This window comes from Neolamprologus brichardi, chromosome 6 (genome assembly GCF_056152115.1).
Source record: "Neolamprologus brichardi isolate AB-2024 chromosome 6, ASM5615211v1, whole genome shotgun sequence".
Lineage (NCBI taxonomy): Eukaryota > Metazoa > Chordata > Actinopteri > Cichliformes > Cichlidae > Neolamprologus > Neolamprologus brichardi.
In genome coordinates, this window is record NC_142109.1 from 987,743 (window position 1) to 1,010,651 (window position 22,909).

The window sequence follows — 22,909 nt, forward strand, 5'->3', positions numbered from 1 at the left end:
TCTTCCTCCAAACACGACGAGTTGAGTTTATACCAAAAAGTTCTACTTTGGTTTCATCTGACCACATGACATTCTCCCAATCCTCTGCTGTATCATCCATGTGCTCTCTGGCAAACTTCAGACGGGCCTGGACATGCACTGGCTTCAGCAGCGGAACACGTCTGGCACTGCGGGATTTGATTCCCTGCCGTTGTAGTGTGTTACTGATGGTGACCTTTGTTACTTTGGTCCCAGCTCTCTGCAGGTCATTCACAAATTTCGCAAATTACTGACCTCTGTCATCATTTTAAGTGGGGGAACTTGCACAATCGGTGGCTGACTAAATACTTTTTTGCCCCACTGTACATTATTATGTAAATAAGAAAATAACTTTACGTTTCCAAATTTTGCTTTAAGTTATAAAGTCAGAAGCAAGTCTTTATATTAACAGCTAACAATACTGTTTGGTCTAGGTCTAAACAGAGCGTGTTGTGTGCGCATGCGGGTCGCTTTGAGGGTTCACACTAGAGCGCGTTTGCCGTCACATTTTATTTGTAGTGTGAACAAGCAGACAAAAAAAATCGGATTTGATCAAAACATCGGAATTGAGCATTAAGACCTGGAGCGTGAACGTAGCCTTATTGTGTGTTAATTAGGGAGGAGATAGCCTGACATATGAAACAGGGAAAGACCGCCGTGTAATCCATTTACTTCAACAAAGTAACTGTATTCTAATTATTTACAGTGTACCAAAAGGGGACTACTCCTCAGGGTGGAATATATAATTATTATGTATAATCCCTGAATACAACAGAAATTTCACTAATGAAATCAGTTGCAACATAAAAACACAGCCTGCTTTAGATCCACATCCAGCTTGACTCTTTGTTTCTGGGCCAAGCTCTGCTTACTTTTCCTTTTTCTGGATCTTTTTTTTCTGAATCTTTTCTATTCCAGCAGGGATCCCCATAAACTCACCCTTGAAAAAAAGCTTTCTGCAAAGCCCTCTCCCTCTCTTGTTCCCTGTTCCCACTTTCCTCTTTCTCCTCCTCAACTGATGATCTGTATTGCAGTGCCAGTCCTCCTCCTCACTGCAGCAGAGAACAAACAAGAGGGTTATCCTCTCAGACTGAGAAGAAAAAAAATACATCTACAACCAACTTCCTGTTTTTTCATCCTTTCTGTATTATACTCATGCATGGTCTAGAGCAGTGGTCCACAACCTTTTTTGCGCCACAGACCGGTTTATGCCCGACAATATTTTCACGGACCGGCCTTTAAGGTGTCGCGGATAAATACAACAAAATAAAACTAGTACCAGTACCGAAAAAAAGAAAATTTATTCATAACACACATGAAAAGACCAAGGAAAACCGAGTTAATGATAACAACGATAACAAAATAACGCTGAAAACCGATTAAAACCCTGAAAACTATACATTTCACACCTGAGCCTCAACTCTCGCGGCCCGGTACCAAACGACTCACGGACCGGTACCGGTCCGAGGCCCGGGGGTTGGGACCGCTGGTCTAGAGGGCTACAAATAAACAGCTTCCACTTCCTGCAGGTTGCTTCTTCTTAGACCAGGGACATTTTAAAAATCAATTAGACACTTGGAAAATAAGCCAATTATATGTATAAAGGATGACAAGGACGCCACCTGGGCTCCTCCTGTGTGGTGTTCCAACTCAAGACATGCTGGTGAGTTTATATATCTCGCCTGGTCTGGGATTGCTGTGATGTTTCTCAGGTGCCTGAGGCTGCTGCCCCCATGATATGGTCCCGGATAAGCAGACGAAAATGGATGGTCTGATGGATGGATGGATAAATAAAAAGATGTATAAATAAAATTAGTAGTTTCACAGTACCAAAAAATATATTTAAAGTTTATTGTTTAATTTTAAGACAGACACTGAATAGTGCAGGTCTAAAATGTGTTGCTTTGGTAAGAATATTTAGCAGTAAATAATAAATCCCTGATGAAATCTTAACAGTGGCGACATTTTCCTTGACTTTAACTTGAAAAAGTGTTTTAGCTAGATGAACACGAACACAATAACTCATATGGAAATAAGAATGTACACATTGGCAATAGTTTAAAAAAGATACTTTAGTGTCTTCAGCACAACATTCTAGTGAGCTTAAATTTGAGTGTTTTTGAACTCATTAAAATCAGGCTGCTACCTAAACGCATAGTAATTAGTGAAACTTATGTTATAACATTGTAGTCATCTTGACGTTAAACTTTAACAATCTGTTTAAGCAATTAGGAATTAAATGCCAAAATACTTAGATGTCAAATGTTTCAAATATTTGAAACAAGCAATTTAATTGGTTTCACATTTCACTACTTTCATCGTTAGCTTACCAGCGGCGTGGATATTTCTTCTGGAGTTTTACTGTATCTGCCCCTGATAACCGTCACATTCCACAAAGAGCACAGAAAAAGCTGAACAGTTTTCATTTTTAAACTCTCCAAATGCATTGAAATCAGTTAAATGAATGCAGAGTTCAGTTCAGTCCATCGCTACTTCAAACTTATTTTCAGGTTAAAAATAGGAAAGGCAGCATTTCACCTGCATATTTGGCTTAACTTGTCAACAGGCTAGCTGAGCTCGGGATCACCCATTGCCATTTGCAGTCAGAATTGCTGAGTGGGCCCTCCTTTTTAAAGTTGCCCCTACAGAGGTGTGTGTGTGTGTGTGTGTGTGTGTATGCCACTACCCCCTGTCCCCCACCCCAACACACATACACACAACCTGAACAGGTCAAGGCCTTCTGTTTGTTATCAGACTTGTTTTGCATCCTGGCTGAACCTTCTGGTGTGTGAGGAAAAAACTGCAGTGGGGATCATATATCTACCTCTGCAGGGCTGCCGGGGGCATAACCTAACAAATGTGTGGGGTCAACTGGTAAGGACTTATTTCTGTTGTGTTTGTAATGCAGAAGTAGGGAATACTGCTAGGTTGAATGATTAGGTAAGAAACTGCTTGGATATGAATAACAATGACTGGGATTCCTGCAGTTTAAAACTGCTAACTTTTAAACTATTTAAGAGATTCAGAGTGAGAACTCCTGATGAATTTTACGCATGTGTTCTGGTTTGACAGTCCTGTAAACTTGTAGATCTGTAATAGTTCTAGTAATAGTTCTCTCTTTAAGATGAATGGTTCTTTTCATGCTGTAACAGACAGAAGGGAGCTTTTGTGACATTGCTGCTCATGATTTGCCCAGCCAGATTATTGTCAGATAATAATGAGCTGCTGTTGCTATCTGCTACATCCTGGACAAACAAGGAGAAGTATGCTGGCAACCAGGCAGTAAAAAACAGCTGTTGTGAAGGAGGAAGATGTAGTAGGCTTGGGTAGGGATTAAAATAATTTACAATTTAAGATTAAACAAATAACAGGAGAAATGATTGAGATGAGTGAAGAGGTTTTGTACTGAAGATGTTTAGTTAGATGGCTTTGCATAACTCATGTTAAAGTAAAGATGCAACTTCCCTCACTTTCTGAAGCCTATAGGAGCACTTGAAGAGAGAAAGAAGCTAAACAAGAAATAATCAGATGAAGACAATGAAATGGATGAAGACTAAAGATTGGGGAGGGACAACACAAACAGTTACCCTCGGTACATTTAACATTGAGCCCAGCAGGCGACAACAATGGTGTCAGCAAGACTCTTCTCGGTCTGAACGTTGCTAGATTTCTCTTTGGCTGATTTCAGTGTGCTTGGGCAGCACAAAGTTAAAACAATTGGGACGGGGTTTTTTTTCCTGTTTTCCATTGTGCCCAGCAGGTCTCAACTCATATAAAGACACAAAGGTTGCAGGTGCTTCATGGTACTGCACAGCTCTTATATTGACAAACTGCTGCTTGATTGTCAAGAATGTGAAGCTGGAGCCTTAAGCATGCTAAAACCTTTGCTATGATGGTACTTCGGTGAGGAGTGTTTCTTTTTAAGGTGCTGCCCTATTTTCTATTTCTGACTCAGAGAAAAACAGCGATTTCTCTGAATTGTGCCAGTTTATATCTAATATGCCATTAGGTGAGAATGGGATTGGTCAGTTGGTTATTTGTCCAAAGTGTTGAACTACAAACAAAGTGAAAGATAAGAACTGTAAGAGACATATATATATATATATATATATATATATATATATATATTAGGGGTGGAACGATACACAAAATTCACGGTTCGGTTCGATACTTTGGTGTCACGGTTCGATATTTTTTCGACACAAAAAAATTTTCATGCCTTTTTAATTTGTCATTTATTAAAATTATAAATATATATTTTAACTCAAAAGTACAGTTTTTAAATTTAATGTTGCTGAAACAACAAAGTAATTAAAAAAATAAATCTATCTGATCGAGAAATTACTCATCTTTGGAAAAGAGAGTTTATTACAGAGAAATGTCTCTTTCCAAAATAAAAGCTATACTATACGCTTCTTCTGGGCTATATTCTCAGCAGCATATTAAACATATCAGGTCCCCATAAGGAGAATCATGTGCTAACGGCTGTCTAAATGACTCGGGTAAAGTTTGTAGCATGCGTGCTTGTTGTTTTTGTCTACTTCCACTTGTCTTTGCACTAGGATGATGTCAGAGTAAATGTGCAGTCATATTCGTTGTGTTCCCACTAGTGCTGTCAGCGTTACTCTCGTTGCAATGACGTTAACGCCACAACACGGCAAATCTCCGTTAACGAGCTACCGCGGATTGCCCCGTGCGTGGGGCTGGACGGCCAACACGTTAACGAGCTAACGGCGCTAACGCACTAGTTCTCACCAATGTAATTGAGCATTGCGTGGCACATCCAACATACTGTTTCACTTTTGTCCATGACGTGCTTACCTTCAGGGTCATACTTCACATGAAAACCAAAATAGTTCCAAACGCCAGATCTGAATGAGGGTGGGGGAGGTTCAATTTGCCATGTTGCAAGGAGAGCTTAACTTCTGTCTTGCTAGCTTGCCCTGCGCTCAGTGAATCTGCGTTCGACTACTCCGCCTAGGCTGCACTGTCGAGTGCAGATCCACTGAGCGCTCAACACAGACAGCATCGTCAGAAGGAAAGTTGATAAAATAAATGAAAAATTTTGTATTGTTCAATACATATGCGTACCGAACCGAAAGCACTGTATCGAACGGTTCAATATCGATACGAGTATTGCTGCACCCCTAATATATATATATATATATATATATATATATATATATATATATATATATATATATATATATATATATATATATATATATATATATATATATATTGGAGACCGTTTTTTCTCTCACATCACCTCACTGACATGGTTACTGGATATTAGAAATGAGGAAAAGCAAAGCCCAAATGTAAGGGAGGAAGAGTGTAACATTGAGATTTTTTTTCCTGCAAACATGCTGAAATATAGGAAATATAGTGATGTTTGTTGTTTGATGTGCATGTAGTAAACTGTTGTGTTGTGTACTGTTTGGTTCTGCTTCCTAAACAAGACTATGTTACTGCATAAAACAGCTCTGAGTGTGTCTTGCAAACATGTGGTTTGCCAGCTGATTGTGCAGCTCAGTATACCCGGCCTGAGGGGGGGAAATCATGCTGTCAGATTCCAACTTGTCAGTCTGGTGACCTACACAGACTCTCATCTGCACAGTCCTCATTTATAGTCTTCTACAAACCCTAACATTACAGATAACAGGTAGATTTTTCTTATTTTAGTCCAGCTAGGTGAAACAACAAAGACCCACTCAGTAAATGGCACCACATTTCCAAGGAAAGGAGTCTGTGTGTCTCACACATGGATCCTGGAATGCATAAAACTGTACAAGATCAACAGGAACTTAAGAGCCTTCATCAGGGCTCTCTGAAGGTCTGTGGTAAACAGCCGATTATTAGAGATGGATACAGAATACAACAAATGTCATATTAAAATGAGACAACACTGAAATGTCATTGCTGTAGACTGTGTAGTCTAATGGGTCATTCTACCAAACGGCATCATTGTAAGAAAAAGGAAATCACGAAGAGGCTGCACCAACCATATATGTGTAGAGAGGAAGCCAAGTCCTGAGTCCTGGGAAGAACAAGATACCTATGCCCTGACAGGCATCAGATCCCCTGCTGGGATAATAAGATGGGCAAAGAAGATGCCACTGACATCATAAGAAAGCCCCTTACCATCTATGGAGGATCTAAAGAAGTCCAGAAGCTTTTATTTCCAAGCTCCTATGGCTACTATGACCTGGATGACTGAGGACCTTCACAGACACAAGAATTGGAGACCCGGCTCCACACCCTTGAAAAACCTGTAGCTAGCCAGGGTCCACTAGTCGGTGCAGCTGAAAGTAGTGTAGCCTCAGAGAGCTTTCGCCAGCAGATTGTCCCAAGCAGCAGGGAAAACAGGATAGCTGGGTGATGCTGATGACATTCAGTCATATGGTGATACCAAGCTTCTTGGGCTCTTGGGTTCTTTTGAATCTCAGGAAACTGGATGTCATATTTGACAGTTCAATGTCGCTTGAGCATTACTTGAAAAAAACTGGTTTTGAACTCCCCAAAATTGATCATCTGGACATAGCAACAGAACACGTTGGATTTTGTTGAGAAGGTGAGAGGTGTCATTATGGTGGCAGATGAAACTATGGTCTGACAATATTACATCTCTCTTCACTTGTGTTCCAGTCACTGAAGGTAGTCCATAAAAAATTACAGGATGACCCCAACCTCAGCAACAGGACCACTCTCAGCACCGACCAAAAGTGTTTCCTTATGAACTGTGTCTTAATTCCACCTACTTCACATACAAGGGTCAGTACTACAGGCAGAAACATGGGTGTGCCATGGGTTCCCCAGTTTCACCCATCGTGGGCAATTTGTACATGGAAGAAGTGGAAAAGAGGGCTTTGCTATCCTACCCTGGAACACCACCAAGCCATTGATTCAGGGTGACACCAGGGTAAAATCAAATCTCAGGATGTACCACATTTCACGGATCACATTAACTCCATGGATTGACACATCAAATTCACCAGGGAGGATATGAAAAATGGCAGGTTAGCCTTCTTAGACTGTGAGATTTCCATCAGTAATGGGGGACATCTAAAAGCTGACGTGTACCGTAAACCTACACATACGGATCAGTATTTAAGGTTTGACTCTCATCATCCACTGGAGCATAAACTGGGCGTCATCAGGACGCTACAACACAGAGCGAACACCATCCCCACAGACACAGCGGACAGGGAAGCAGAAGAACATCACATCAAGAAGGCTCTGAGTAAATGTGGTTATCCCAGCTGGACTTTTGTCAAAGCTGGGAAGGCACCAAAGAAAGCTCCAGCTGATCCAGGAGAGATGGACAACTGCTGCCTAAGCAAAAACCTGTAGTGATCCCGTATGTGTCAGGAGTATCGGAGCAGCTGAGATGCATTTTTTATAAACACGGTGTCTCTGTGGCTTTTTTTTTTTTTGCCTGTCCCGTTTGGATCTTTAGCCATCAGAATAGTTGTCTGAAGGCCAAGAAAGATGCCAAGTGGATTTACTTTACCAAGTGGATCATCATGGCTTTGCCATATTGGTCCATTTGATTGACCTTTATTATAATTATGCATTTATTTTATTTTCGTTTTTTAAAGACGGGACAGACATGATTGGGGGATAGGACAGGGAGAAAGAATGAAAGAAAGAGAGGGAGAGAAAGAAAAATAGAGGGGAGAAGAGATGGTGAGAAAGGGGGGAAGAAAAAAAAACAAACAAAACACCTGGATCACCTGTATGGAGATAAAAAACCAGAAGAGAAAACAAACAACAAAGAGCAACATAATAAAAACAACACCATCACAATAAACTAGCTAACAGTAGATAACAGTAGATACTTTTTTAATTTCACCTGTTGAGAATGAAAAAAGAAAACAAGCAGAAGAAAATGAGAGCAATAGAATAAACAACATCACGATGATCTATGGGAATATAACTGTAAATACTAAATATTAAACATTATTGTGCAGCACGTAAGATCGACAGCGCACAGTGTGCTTTGAGGTAGGAGCCAAAAAGGGTATAGTTTGTGTGTGTGAGCACCCGTGTGTACACTTGTGAGCATGAGCACGCTTGTTTTTAAAAGGTTCCTTCATGTAATGATCTGCTAGAGGGTGTGGGGGGCCACTGCCCCGTCCTCCAGGGCATGAAGCAGTTATGGAGGAGATCAAAACTCCAGACATCCAGAGGCCCCCAGAACACAAGAGACCAAGGGAGACCAACAGAGGGGCAGCTGCGCCACTATCCCAGAAAGAGCTGAGGAGAGTCCCAGATGAGGGGTCACTCAGCAGCCGCGGAGCAGAAGCCAGGGGGGGTTGCAGTGACGTGCCCGTGAGCTCCGCCGGCAGCCAGCTGCGCCCAGGCCGAGAGGCCGAGGGCACCCCACCCCCGAAGTGGCCCGAGCGAGCCCCAGGCTCTAGGCCCCGATAAGCAGCCACCAAGGAGTGAGCCGGTGTGTACCTGGACGCCCATCCCACAAAGACCCACCAACGCACCGACATCTGAGGGCGTCTGCACTGGCAGGGGAAGTGGTGGGGGGAGATAGGCCTCCATACCTTGGAGGACCTGGGATGTCCCCAGAGAGGTGGCGTCTGATACACGACCTGACATATGGACATAGACAAACAGGCACACGCAGATACAAACATCCATTCCCACCCTCATGCTCTCATATGCAATTACTCAACACTCACCCAACGTGGAGACAGACATAGAGAGACACTGTACACACAATCACACTCCCCAAACGTACTCTAAGCCCCAGGTCTAGGTACCCTTGCATCTGGAGGGGGAAAGTGCACCCAGACCCAGGTGGTGTTACCCTTTTCCCTGGGGTGGAGAGAAGCAGACTGCCCCGACTCCGCAGCAGCAGGGAGGCCCCACATTCCAGACCCCAGTCGGACGGCCAACTCCTCCTCCTGGCCCCCCGCTCCAGCAGGCCGCAGAGAACGGGGGTGTGTGAAGAGTCCAAAACCTCCCTCCGCCCGCTCATATGTAGTGTTGATGCATGAGTGTTCTAAGGGGCATTTAAAACCCAGGAGGGCATGAAGCTACCTGCCAGAGAGCAGCAGGTAAGTGCATAGCCCCTCCTGATAGCCCTCAATGTCTACATGTATTTAAAATTGAGAGGTGGGCAATGACGCCAGGGGTGAGGTGTACACCCTGATGGTAATTTGGAGTCCGTGTAGCGTGCCCACCCCCAAGATCCTATATGTATGTGTTATGAGAGTGTGAGTAATGTGAATGTCTAAGTTGTGAGATAAAATTAAGGCAAAGGCAGTCAGAAGGGGACAGAGGGGGGGATACCTCCCCTGCACCCTGGTGACATATCTTTACCCCAAGGCCCTGCATGTGTGGGTGATTGTAGTGGAGCGGGAAGAGGGAGGCAGCTGGAGATGGGGAGGGAAGGAAGGGAATGGCAAGTGACCCCTCCCTGGGGCCAGCTCCCCCACTGACCCCAGTAGGCACCCCCATACTCTGCAACCCGCCAGGGAAAGGGGGCCCCGGTCCGGATATACAGCAGCACCGCCTGACCCCACAGAGCCCGGGACAGCCCACCCAACCCCACCTCAGAGAAAACTGCACCCACCCCGTCATCCACTCATCTTCCAGACTACACGAGACAATAGACGCCCAGGCTGAGATCTTCCTCCACCTCTCCTGTATCTCCCCCTCCTGCAGAGTGTTCCTGAAGAGAGGAGAGCTCCTGCAAGGTGTAACAACCTCCCCCACCAGTCGAAGAGCCCCCCAGGTGGCTCGATGCACCGGCGGCACCCTGCGCCAGGGCTGGGCCCCCATACACCCACCCGCCCACAACCCCGGCAACACACCAACCAGGACCCAAGCCCCCGAGGCCCAGCCAGGGCCCCAGCCCGGAGACGGAGCACCCCCACAACCCCACGTCCGTCCCGGACCCACCCCGGGGCAGGCTACCAGGTCAGTAACCCACGTCCGTCAGCACAGACCCTCCCCTAGCCCCGCTGCACGCAGCCACGAGGAAACCGTCACCTAAGAGCCAACAGAGCCCTTAATAGGCCATGACCGCTACCCCGGGTTGAGCCCTCCAAGGAAGATGCTCCTGGGGAACCCCCCAATGCCCTAAGCCTGTCCCTACCCTCACACCAATCACAACAGCATAGGTGGGACCAAACTATGATCCCCACCCCCGCTAGGTGATGGAGCTGATCAAAGGAGCCCAGAGCAATTGATCTGATGTGGTGGCAGAGGCTGTATCAAGACTAATGTAATCTAATAGATAATTTCTATATTGGTTAGACTTAAGGTTATTTTTATTTTTCCAGTTCATGAGGACTGTTTCCTTGGCTATGCATAGGGCAGTGAAAACCATATGGGCTATATTCTTATCTGTAGTGACATTATCTAAGCTGCCCAACAAACACGCTAAAGGGGAAGTTGGAACGTTACATTTCAGACACTTTGATAAGTCCTCACATATCTCGCGCCAAAACTTCAGAACTGGTGGACAGAACCAAAGAGCGTGGATATAATTGTCTGGTGAATTGGTTTGGCATTGTTAGCAGTTGTTGGTAGACGTATAGCCCATCTTGAATATCCGATGATCTGTATAGTGCACTCTATGTAGTATTTTGTATTGAATTAATTGAAGACTGGGATTTCTAATTAGATAAAAGGTTTTTAAGCAAATCTGAGACCAGAAGTTTTGGTCCAAGTTAACTGATAAAGCCGCTTCCCATTTTGCAATAGGAAGTGATATTGATTCATCTGTTTTAGAAAGCATTCTGTAAATTTTGGAAAGTAATTTGGGGGTTTTAAGAGTAAGAAATTGAACCACACTTGGTGGTGTTTGTAGTTCAACTTGACCCGGTTTGAATTTCTTTTTTACTATGGATTTAATTTGTTGATATTCTAAAAATCTTTTCTTGTTGATCCCATATTGTGTAAGTAGTCTGTCAAATGGAATAAATTCTGTTCCTTCTAATATATGTTCTAAGTATTTGATTCCTTTACCACTCCAATCTGGAAAGTTTATCATATTATTGTTTTGTAATATGTCAGGATTGTACCAGATAGGTGTACGTTTGCATGGGATTAATGAAGACTCCGTCAATTTTAGAAACTCCCACCATGCTGTCAGAGAAGAGCTGATGTTGACGCTTTTGAAGCATTCATGTTGTTGGATGTTTGAGCTGATAAATGGTAGATCTGAAATCTCTAGATTATTGCAAATTGCTTGTTCTACATCTAGCCAAGGTTCATCTAAGAGGGTATGTTTTAGCCATCCTGAGATAAACTGAAGCCTATTGGCTAAGAAGTAGTGCTGAAAGTTAGGTAGTTCTAATCCTCCTTTATCCTTGGTCTTTTGTAGTGTTTTTAAGCTTATACGTGGGGGTTTATTTTTCCAAAGGAACTTGGACATGAATGAATCTAGAGATCTGAACCAATCTTGTGACGGTTTAGTTGGGATCATTGAGAATAAATAATTTATTTTTGGTAAGACCATCATTTTTATAGCGGCAACCCTTCCCATGAGTGATATGGGTAGACATTTCCACCTAGCCAGATCACCTTCTACTTTCTTTAAAAGTGGGATATGGTTTAGTTTAGTTAGATCTGCAAGCTTGGGAGAAACCTTAATACCTAAATATTTTATATTTCCCGATTGCAGTGGTGTAGAGGAAGAATTATGGAAGGAGCAATTAATCGGAAGGACTGTAGATCTCTGTGGCTTTTAAACCCCATAACACACCGTGCCAAATAATTGGTCCACCCCAAGGATCAGGCCCAAAAAGTGCAATATGAATAAATTTTAAATGCTTTACTATCTATCCATCTATGAATTAAGGTATACTAAATAAATGCTGCTAAAGAGATTTGAGATACTATCTTTTTTTGTGTGAATCTTTTATGTATTAAAAAGAAGAAAAAAATTAGAAAGCATGAAAAAGTGCTGTGTGGCTCTCCATGCTGTAATGTATTGCTATTTCTACAGGTTTCCCAAGGGGACGCTACTGAGAAGCTGGCTCACCAAGTCGCGGCCCAGGTTGCTGCTACTGATCGCAGGCTTGAAGAGGCCTCAGGTGACCCTCATGAGGCGGAAAAGGATGAAGCGCACAAAAGTAGCAAAGGCCACGTAAGCGGTAAATATAGTTTATGTTGCATGGAGAAATGCTGGAACCAACTGGTGACATTTTAGAAAATTGAAAATTGAAAAAATATCACAGCAAAATAAGATTATACTTTTACAGATCCAATCAGGTGACAACATTCTTATCTTTGTCATTCATTCAATTTTCATTTATCAGTCGAAATAAATGTCAATAGACTGGCTATTGCTAAAACAGTGTTGGAATCTATTATTTTTCTGGTTCTCTCGCTGATCGGACCAGTAGTTACATGAGCATGTGTTACTTGTTTTTTGGGGGTTTTTTTTGCATGGCTGTGGCTCAGGAGGTACAGCAGGTTTTCTATTATTGGTTGGTTAGTGGTTTACTATAACAATATCCCCTGTAAATCCTCTGTTGGCTGATTATTTAATAATAAAATATAAATTTACAGTAATTGACTACACAGCAGTGGGAAATAAAGGTCATTAGAGTGCATCTATGTAAAGTAAGCAAGTTTAAAGAAGTCATTCTGGCACTATTGACTTTTTCAGTGCCAAGTGTCAACACAATGCCGAGCAATTACATAAATCTTGCTTCTTCAGATTATTTTAGAAGTAGTGTTACATCCTCATTGCATAGAGCTATGAATATTGTGGTCCCTCATTAAAAAAAGGCTGATATCAGAAGTCTACCAGAGCAAATAATAAGTGATATCTATGTGTGTTTAACATATCCAATGTGCCTTGCCGTGGGGTTGTACTGAAAAAATAGAAAAAAAAATAGAGGTTAATTTCCTGGCGACTTTTAGGCACCAACAACATTGTATGTTCTTCTGTGCGAGTGTCACAACTCACTTGATACAGCCTATTTTTAATCAATATTAAAGTGCTAGTAGGTGCGTGCTGCTTCAGGGCGCAGCAAGTGACCATCAATTTTTATCACTTGGTGGAAAGCTGAGCCTAGGGTATTGTCAAGACTGCTCCAGTGGAAAATCTTCTGTGGAGCAAAAAGGCCCCGCTGTCTCCTCCTCCTCAGAGTCAGCGTCGCACAACATCACATTGATGCTGTGAGCAGCAGCAACACTCCACTAAAGGTTGCTAAAGCATCCCCATGCCCTCCCACAACAAGTTATTAAAACCCCGGCAAATCTCTTCCCCGAATTATAGGAAGCGGCAGGCACGGGCTATGTGCAGCCTTCACAACTAGCTTTTGCCCTAATATTTGTTTCATGAATCTCTCCATACATAAACCTAACCTTCACCCACTCCGCCTCCAACAATGTCCTGGGCCAAACCAGGGTTTGGTGAACCAGGGTCTGCATGCAACCCAAATCCATCATAGCCTGGCGGCTATATCCACCATAGTCCATAACACCTAGCATCTTACCAGAACGTTGTACGTCCCTCCTGGACTGAGGGAGGGTGTTGACCCCTCAGCAACACAGAACACCTGCCTGACCTCTGTAAGGGTGTATTCCTGGGGAAAATGTCCCAGCTGCCCCCACCACCAACACTGCTGCACAACCTGCAATGAAGCTGTCCTCTGAACACGCTGCTGTGCCCCTCCCCTGCAGCTGAGCCTCAAACCAAACCCCACTACACTGTATTAATCTTTCACTCAACCTTGACTGGTCTCCCAGCTCCTGCAACCAAAAAAAAAAAAAATCCCCAAAATGATGCTGCCACCATCATGCTTCATTGTAGGGATGGTAGTGGGCAGGTGATGAGTGGGTTTCTCCTCTCTTGCCCCTTGGGGATAAATAAAGTTTTTTTGACTTTGACTTTCCTAGAGATCTGATGCTTGGGTTCAGGCTAAATAGTTCAATTCTTGTTTCATTAGACCTGAACATTTTGTTTTGGTCTAAGATTCCTTCAGGTACCCTTTGCAAACTATAGTGCCTTTTATTGAGAACTGGCTTGTACATCAGGGAAACCAAACAACCTCTGGCGAAGCAGATGTCACAACACTGAGATACCTCGTCAGGCCAGGACTCTGCAGTCTATTTACACCGGACACTCTTTCAGCGATGGGGATGTACACATCCTGGACAGGAAGGAACGCTGGTTTGAGCGCGGAGTCAAGGAGGCCATTTACGTGAAAAGGGAAAGACCATCTCTGAATTGAGGAGGGGACCTAAGGGTACATTTTTCACCATCTTACAATGCTGTGATTTCAGCTATTCCCCAACTCTCTGTGAATGGTACTCATGGCCACTGATCAGTGGCATTTGATGAGTGAGTGTTGATCAGTGGTTGTTCATCAACGGTCATGACAATCTGCATACTAATGATCAAGGAACTAACTTCCCAGCCGATTGTTCATTCAGTGGTTCTTAGAGATGTGCAAAGCAGGCATATTTGTATCTGTATTTGTATTTGTTGAGGGTGGAAAAGTATTTGTATGTGCATTCGAGTAAAATTCTAAATAGGCATAATAATCACGTTTTTTTGCGTTTAACTTTGAATTAACGTTATAGTGTAAGTATTCTTTAATTATATCCATTATAATAATTATGGATATGCAATATTAGTTGATGTTTTTCCATAAATCCAGCAATGAATATGTAACAAGGAACATCATCGAAAAAAAAATAACAGCAATTGCCTCATCCATGATTAAACCACCAACTGATAAAATACCATTGTGAAGATTATGAACCCCACCACCTCCTTGTTGGAGGACACTGAACAGACAGCGAAACTGACTTGCAGGGGCAGGACATGGTTGTGATGATGAATTGGTGCTGGTGGGGGGATTGATGCTTGTGGGGGGGAGTTGGCAGACAGTACCAGGAGAGGATGCTTGAAGTGCATGTGATTATGCATAGCAGATGTTGCCAGATGTTTGATATATCTGCTTCTGCTGATTTGACTTTTGCACACATTACATATCACTTTGGTTTAATCTGCAGTACTGACTGTAAAATGCTTCCACACAGCAACACTCTTTTCTATTTGATTACCTAAATCCATGTGGGGAGTTTCAGCTAAGTTAATGAGTGACGGGAAGCTATGCTAAAGTTAATTACTCTATAGCCCACATCTTGCTGTCTGCAAAACTAACTTAAATGTACCATATAACTCCCACAAGTGCATAAAATTCAACACAACTACACAAGCATTGTTTTAACCTTTTAAACCGAACGTTAACGTTACTCTGTCAACAGCCTATTTGTAAATTACCGAGCTAACAGAGCTACGTAAACAAAATGAACATGAGAGACCCGACTGCAGTCGTCAGTAATGCAGCGTAATAGAATAATCTTCTGATCTTCGCGAAAGTTATAAACCGCCTCCGGAACCCAGTTAAGGTATAAAAAAATCTATTCAACAATAATAGTGATGCAGTTCAGCCTTTTTTCGCTCAGCCGAGCCTTCTCTGTTGCTGTGTGGAGCAGCCCATGTCAGTCACCTCTTTTACACGTGACTCATCTAGTCATGCACAGCGGTCTCATAAGGAAACTCAGCTTTTTGATATAAAGTTTTTCTTGTTCCCGAATATGAATATTTATATATTCAAAAGTATTTCTTCAAAATAAGTATTCTTTAAAAAACACGTTACTTGTGCCTTTCCGAATACCGTATTCGGGTTTGGCTCCACCCCTAGTGGTTCTAGTTTCAGTCATTATGCAAATGTACTGTTTATAAGGTTGGGGAAACCTGCAGTCAGCTGAGACCGAAGAAGTCACTTGGATGAGTGACGAAACGTTTCTCCCACTGAAAACGCTACGTCCAGATGAATCAGCTTTTGGGGATACTGTATTTTATGTAATATTCAATACTGAACTGTAAAATAATAATAATAATAATAATGGATGGGATTTATATAGCGCTTTTCAAGGCACCCAAAGCGCTTTACAATGCCACTATTCATTCACTCTCACATTCACTCACTGGTGGAGGCAAGCTACGGTTGTAGCCACAGCTGCCCTGGGGCAGACTGACAGAGGCGAGGCTGCCATATTGCGCCATCGGCCCCTCTGGCCAACTCCAGTAGGCAGTAGGGTAAAGTGTCTTGCCCAAGGACACAACAACCAGGACAGCGAGCCCGGGGATCAAACCGGCAACCTTCCGGTTACAGATACGCTTCCCAACCCCCTGAGCCATTAGAAATCTCTCTTTTTAAGAATCTAGGCCAATAAAGACAGCAGTACAGTCAGTCATTTTTTTTAGCACACAGAGTTTCAAAACATTTTATAGTTGTAAAGAATTGAAAATGGTCATTTGTTGAATTTGCAGCATTAGTAGATCAATTTTACTGAAATCAAAAGCTATTTTAATCAAAAACATCTTAACAGGTCAAGTTACATATTAACATAGGACACCTTGTTTGATATCAGTTTTACAATTCTTGCATCCATGTAACTTGTAAGTTTTTGGAAAGTTTCTACTTGAATGTCTTTGCAGCCCCCCAGAGCTGCTGTTTGGATGTGAACTGCCTCCCACCCTCGTATTCTTAATAGGATTGAGGTCAGGGAAGAATGGGGGCCACACCATAAGTTTCTCTTCTTTTATGCCGATAGCAGCCAAAGATGCAGAGGTTCCTTGTAGCATAAGATGGTGCATTGTCTTGCATGAAGACGGTTTTGTTGCAGAAGGCACAGTTCTTCTCTTTCTACCATGGAAGAGAGTGGTCAGTCAGAAACTCCACATACTTTGCAGAGGTCTTTTTCACACCAAGCTCTCTCCCCGTGATTCCAGCTCTAAACATGACTCCACCACCTCCTTGCTGATGTTGCAGCCCTGTTGAGGCATGATAGCTGTCCACCAACCATCCACCACTGCATCCATCTGGCCCATCTAGGGTTGCACGGCACTCAGGACTGTTTGAAAATTAGTCTTCTTGTAGTTCTGGGCCCACTGTAGCCGTTTCTGCTTGTGAGCATTGGTTAGGGTGGCCAAATATAATGTTTATGCACAACTGCAAGTCTCTGGAGGATCTTACGGTTTGATGTTCGCAGGGCTCCAGAGGCACCAGCAGCTTCAAATATCTATTTGCTGCTTTGTAATGGCCTTTTAGCAGCTGCTCTCTTAACCTGATGTATTTGTCTGGCAGAAACCTTCCTCGTTGTGCCTTTATCTGCACGAACCCATGTGTGCTGTGACTCAGCCACAAATCTCTTACATTATAGTGATCACGCTTAAGTATTCGTGAAATATCTGAGGTTTTCATTACGTGTCCAAGGCATTCAACTATTTCACGCTTTTCACCAACAGAGAGATCATTTTTCCTTCCTATATTGCTTGAAAATGGTGGAACATCTTTCTTTAGTAGTTTTTCCTTTAATTGGGCTCACCTGGCAAACTGATGATCATAGGTGTCTAAGATTGATTTCAATCATCCAAAGAGCACAATTCCATCCATGGGTTTAATTGAAAAACAACTTATTTAATCTTTATGACACTTAAACACAATTTGCATAATAATTTGGAACGCGGTGTATAGAATCTATCGAACTAAGATAATAACTTACCACATATTTCTGATAAATGTAAGTCAGTAAATACAGTAAAATGGGAACAAAACAAAACTACCCTTATATGTAGAATACACCTATACTAGGACATGCCAAAGCAGACAGTAATCTGTCTGTCGTAATGCCAGCAATACTCATCAAGCTCTTGCAACATTTACATAAGGGCTGAATGGCCTTAGCACCTAACCTGAACCCCCTCCTACAGAATCCTCACTGTCAAATTCCTTCTTCAAGTCCACAAGACACATGTAGAGGGGTTGGGCGAACTCTCATGCACCCTCAAATTTTCTAGAGAAGGTAAAGACATGGTCCGATATTCGGTGACTTGGATGAAAATCACATTATTCCTCTTGTATCTGAGGTTCAACTAACAGACACTCTCCTTTCAAGCACCCTGGCATAGAAGTGTGGTTCCCCGATGGTTGGAGCATGCCCTACAGTCATCCTTCTGAAGATGGGACTCACCATCTCCATGAACATTGTAGAGGCAAACCCAGGGGCTCTAGACCAAGGTGTTGTTTAACTGCCTCAGTGACCTGATCCCCAGTGATAAACAAGCCTTACCCCTAGTCCCCAGATAATCGGATTCTTCTATGGAAGACATGTCTGTGGGAAGAAGTCCTCACAGTATTCCTTACATTACATGACAATATCCTCAGTTGGAACTTTTCCACTCCTAAGTCACCTAACACTTTGCCAAAATCTCTTTGAGGCAGTCTGAAAGTCTTTTTCCTTGGCCTGCTCCTCCTCCCAAATTCGCGTTTTTGTTTTCATCACTACCCAAGCCGTGTTTCGCTTGGCCTGCCAGTACCTATCGGCCAGTACCTAATGCCACGTGTCTTATTTGTGTGCTAATGTGGAATTTAATTTAAGATGGTGCTCTGAGACAAAACATCGGGATAAGCCAGAAAACCTAAATGCAGAGCAGAAAATACAGAAAGCAGAAGAACTAAAGAATAGTCTGACATCTCAGCAGACGTTTTTCACCAGAGCAAAATCACAAAGTGAAGTTGTTGTGAAAGCAAGTTTTACTGTGATAGATGAGATAGCCAAATCAACCCCGTCATTTACCGAGGGAAAGTTTCTGAAGAGCTGCATGATGAAGGTGTGTGACGTATTGTGTCCAGACAAAACGCAGATTTTGGCAAATGTGAGCCTGAGCAGAAATACGATTGTTATTGGGTTTGTGAGACGGCCACTGATTTAAGAACACAGTTGTATGAAAGAAGCAAAGACTTTATTGCATACTCTCTTGCTGTGAAACAAAGTACAGACATGATGAACATTACACAGCTGACCCTCTTCATCCGTGGAGTGGACTCAAATTTGCGCGTTACAGAGGACATTAAATCAATGCACTGGATAATGACAGGAAAATACATTTTTGAAAACATATGTCAAAGTGTAACTGACATGAAACTGCCCTGGGACAAACTTGTTGGACTTACAAAAAAGTGGAATAGTCGGCAGGATGCAAGTAAAGCATATCACTGCGTCATACAACAGGAAACGCTGCGTGGTAAAGTCCTAAAGATGGCGCATGTAATGAGCACCATAACACAAACTGTAAATTTTATCCGAGCAATTTCAGTCTTTCATGGGGGAAATAGATTCAGAGTTTGCCGACATTTCTCATCATACAGAGGTCCGTTGGCTGAGTTGGGGAAAGTTCTCAATAGAGTTTTTTAGCTCAGCAAGGAAATCAGTCAGTTCATGGACATCGCATGTATGATGCAGTGTAGACATTTCAAGTGAAGCTGGTCTTATGGGAGTCACAAATGCACCAGTGCAACTTGCCTCACTTTCCCTGTAGCCAAGTAATGTTGAACCAAGTCAGTGCAACAGTGTTCCCAAATGCAGACATTGGTGATAAATTGAGTGCACTGCGCACTGAGTTCGCACGGCACTTTAGTTCAATTCAATTCAATTTTATTTATATAGCGCCAAATCACAACAAAAGTCACCTCAAGGCGCTTCATAGATACAGAGAAAAACCCAACAATCATATGACCCCCTATGAGCAAGCACTTTGGCAACAGTGGGAAGGAAAAACTCCCTTTTAACAGGAAGAAACCTCTGGCAGAACCAGGCTCAGGGAGGGGCGGGGCCATCTGCTGCGACCGGCTGGGGTGAGAGAAGCACAAAAAGAGAATTTTGAGCTGCTTCGCAACCCATTTACAGTTGACGTGGAAACTGCACCTGGGCAGATTCAGATGGAGCTGATGGAGCTGCAGTGTAATGGGACACACTCAAGACAAAGTACGACACTGAAGGGCCCGCAGAGTTTATTGTTCCATTCCTGAAGCAATGCCCCAGCTCCGTCTACACGGCTCGAACCTTATGTATGTTTGGTAGCACATATCTCTGTGAGAAGCTGTTTTCAGTGTTGAAGGTTAACAAAACAGCACACAGGAGTCGTCTCACTGATGATGTAGAACATGCACTGAAACGAAGATGGCTGCTGATTGGGAAAACTGTGTTTGTTACTCTTAGCAATCCAACAAACATCACGAAAAGAACTTAACATCCAAAAGATTGGTTAAGACTTGTGTCTTCACAAAGAAGTTCTGCTTCATTTTGTGTGAGTATTTCCACAAACTTTGAAGTTTAGGGTCCCTTTTTTCATCACATGTGCTCTACAAGTAACACCTGGCTTATTGGATTACCTGGAGCCTGGAATTCATTTTGTCTTCTAAGAATTTAAATTGGTGATCAAGAAACATGACAACTAAGAGGCTAACAGAAGATATTGAAGAAGTTAAGAAGTCTCTTAACTTCATGTCAGAGGAACTGAGTAAGGTGGTGAAACAGCAAGCAGGACTACTGGACTTAATTGAAGAAGTAAGACAACTGAAGATTGTGATTAAGGAAAAAGACAAGAAGATTGAAGAGCTGGAAAAAAGAGTTGAAGATTTGGAGCAGTATACAAGAATGGAAGATGTGATTATTTCTGGACTGAAGACAAAATCACTACACCTATGAACACCTGCAGTCCATCCTGAGAATCTCTACAACACAAGACCTCACACCAAACTTGAACGAGCTTGTCATCTTAAAAGATGCTAGCTTCTGATCTAGCTCTGACAAAATGGCATAGAGCAAAGAAAATTGAATGTTATGATTTGTTGGGGTTTTTTTTTTAACTTTTGCTGAAAAGCAGAAATTTTATTTATATTTACAGTTTGTTTTTTGCATCATGTTCATATTTTATAGTTTGAATTTGTATCATTTTGACAGGAGACATTTTTATGAAGAGCAAAATATTTAAAGTTGGCATATGGCATAATAGCAACAAAATCTCATTGTTTTGATTTTTTTTTTGATTTGTTGTTATTTTAGCGTTTACTTAAAAGCACAATTTTCATTCATTTTTTCTGGGGGTTTTTGGCAGCATGTTCATATTTCTAACTTGCATAATTTTTACAGGATATATTTTTATAGAGAGCAAAATATTTAAAGTTGAAGTTAAAGTTTATTTTTTCTAAGTTTATTTATCCTGTCTGTTTTTATTCATATTTATATTTAAAAAACATTGTTTTAATGTGTTCAATAAATGTTTATCTTGTTTGGCCCGCGACCTAAAGTGTGCCTTGAGTTTTGGCCCCCTGTGCAACTGCGTTTGACACCCCTGCCCTAGGGTGTCTCCAGCAGCTTCATTTTTACATTTTTCCAACACAGTCATTCCATTATTCTTTATTTGATGTTAATGGGGTTCATGTTTTCATTACTGATTGTGCATGTGCTTTTTCTTACTTTTTTGTCAGTAATTTCTGTTCATCTTGCTGATTGTATTTGTGAAAAAAGAATACTAGCTATGACAAACTTTGATGAGGTATCTTTTCTTTTTCCAGAACCTGCAGCCGAATGCCCCACTTCACCTGAGTCCTTAAAGGATAGGATGTACTTCCTGGATACGGAAGAGAAAGAAAAAGAAGACTTGTGTGTTGGATCTTTGCCCCAGCAACGAACTAATATCAGAGAACCACAAAACAGAATGAAGCTAGAGGATAAACCACACAGACTGAAACCTCCGGACTAATCATTATTAGACCCAGACCTGGACTACCAACTTCACCTGTTTCTTCAAATATGCATCTGTTTTGGCTCATTAGACGCTAATGGTGGTAGCTTCTAAATTATTCTACATTATTCCTGTCCAGAGAATAACTCTTAGTAGACCAAATACAGCTGACATTGTGTTCATACCCTGCTGTCTAAACTTTTTGATGGGCATCAACTCTTGCTTCACATTCTTATGTCAGATTAAAACTTTTCAATTAGCTAATTTCAAAGTACGGAGCCCTACAAACCAAGAAAATGTGAACATCAGCACATTCATATATAGGTGATTTACAAATTTCTCAGTTTCTCAGAAACAGGAGCATAAATACATTTACTAGTCATGTCTATAGTCACAACATTGCAAATAATAATAAAGCAAATAATACAGTTGCTTAATTACTTGTGCTGTCGTTGCAAGACACGCACTCAAGTAACATTAATTTGTTACCTGACTATTAGAGGAACATTTGCAGACTACATCCTATAGGTTTTAAGCAAATTTGGGAGGACAACTCTTTTTCATATTTCCATAGAAAAGGTTTTGGAACCTTACACAAGCACCTTGAGGCAACTTGCTGTGAATTGGTACTATATGGAATAAAATGGAATTGAATTGAATTACTTTTCCTGACATAATAAAATCCTCTCACAACATCAGAAAATTAAAGTTTGTGAGGTTCTCTGCTTGGGTAATAAGTTTACAGTCCCTATTGTAACAACAGATCCATTCAGAAATAAAATATCATACAGTAGAAGGTATGAGCTCTGAGAAATGGTCTTACTGAAGTGTGGTGTAGTGATGTGCTTACTTTGAAAAAAAATTCAGTAAATGGGTTTTTAAAAAAAGGATATGTGCTTCAATGCAACATATCTAGGACTGCTTTCTTCCATTTGTGCAATATCTCTCAAATTTGAAATGACGCTGAAATAGAAAATAGTTCATGCATTTATTACTTCTGGGCTGGAATTCTGGAATGTGTTATTGTGTCCTAAAATGTATTGAAAAGCCTTTAGTGGATCCAAATTCTGGAGCAAGACTACTGACAGGCTAAAAAGACAGAGCAGAAAGAATACAGAAATGAACTTAAAATCCTGCTCCTCACATACAAGCTGGTGAATAATCAGGGCTTATCTTGTCATAATAGCCTTATAGTGCAATATCACCCCATTAGAGCACTTCCCTCTCAGACTGCAGACTTACTAGTAGTTCCTTGAGTATATAAAAGTAGAAATTGAATGGGAGGCAGAGCCTTCAGCTTTAAGG

General features: G+C 41.9%; 1 protein-coding gene across 1 annotated transcript; it reads left to right on the forward strand.

The window, feature by feature from the left end:
• The first annotated feature begins 1,624 nt into the window (after positions 1 to 1,624).
• Positions 1,625 to 22,312, forward strand: LOC148102365 (uncharacterized). Its single transcript, XM_087842377.1, has 4 exons — positions 1,625 to 1,681; positions 2,773 to 2,892; positions 11,993 to 12,140; positions 21,435 to 22,312. Exons 1-4 carry the CDS (start codon positions 1,625 to 1,627, stop codon positions 21,620 to 21,622), a joined length of 513 nt encoding a protein of 170 aa, XP_087698503.1. The 3' UTR covers positions 21,623 to 22,312.
• The last annotated feature ends 597 nt before the right edge of the window (positions 22,313 to 22,909 follow it).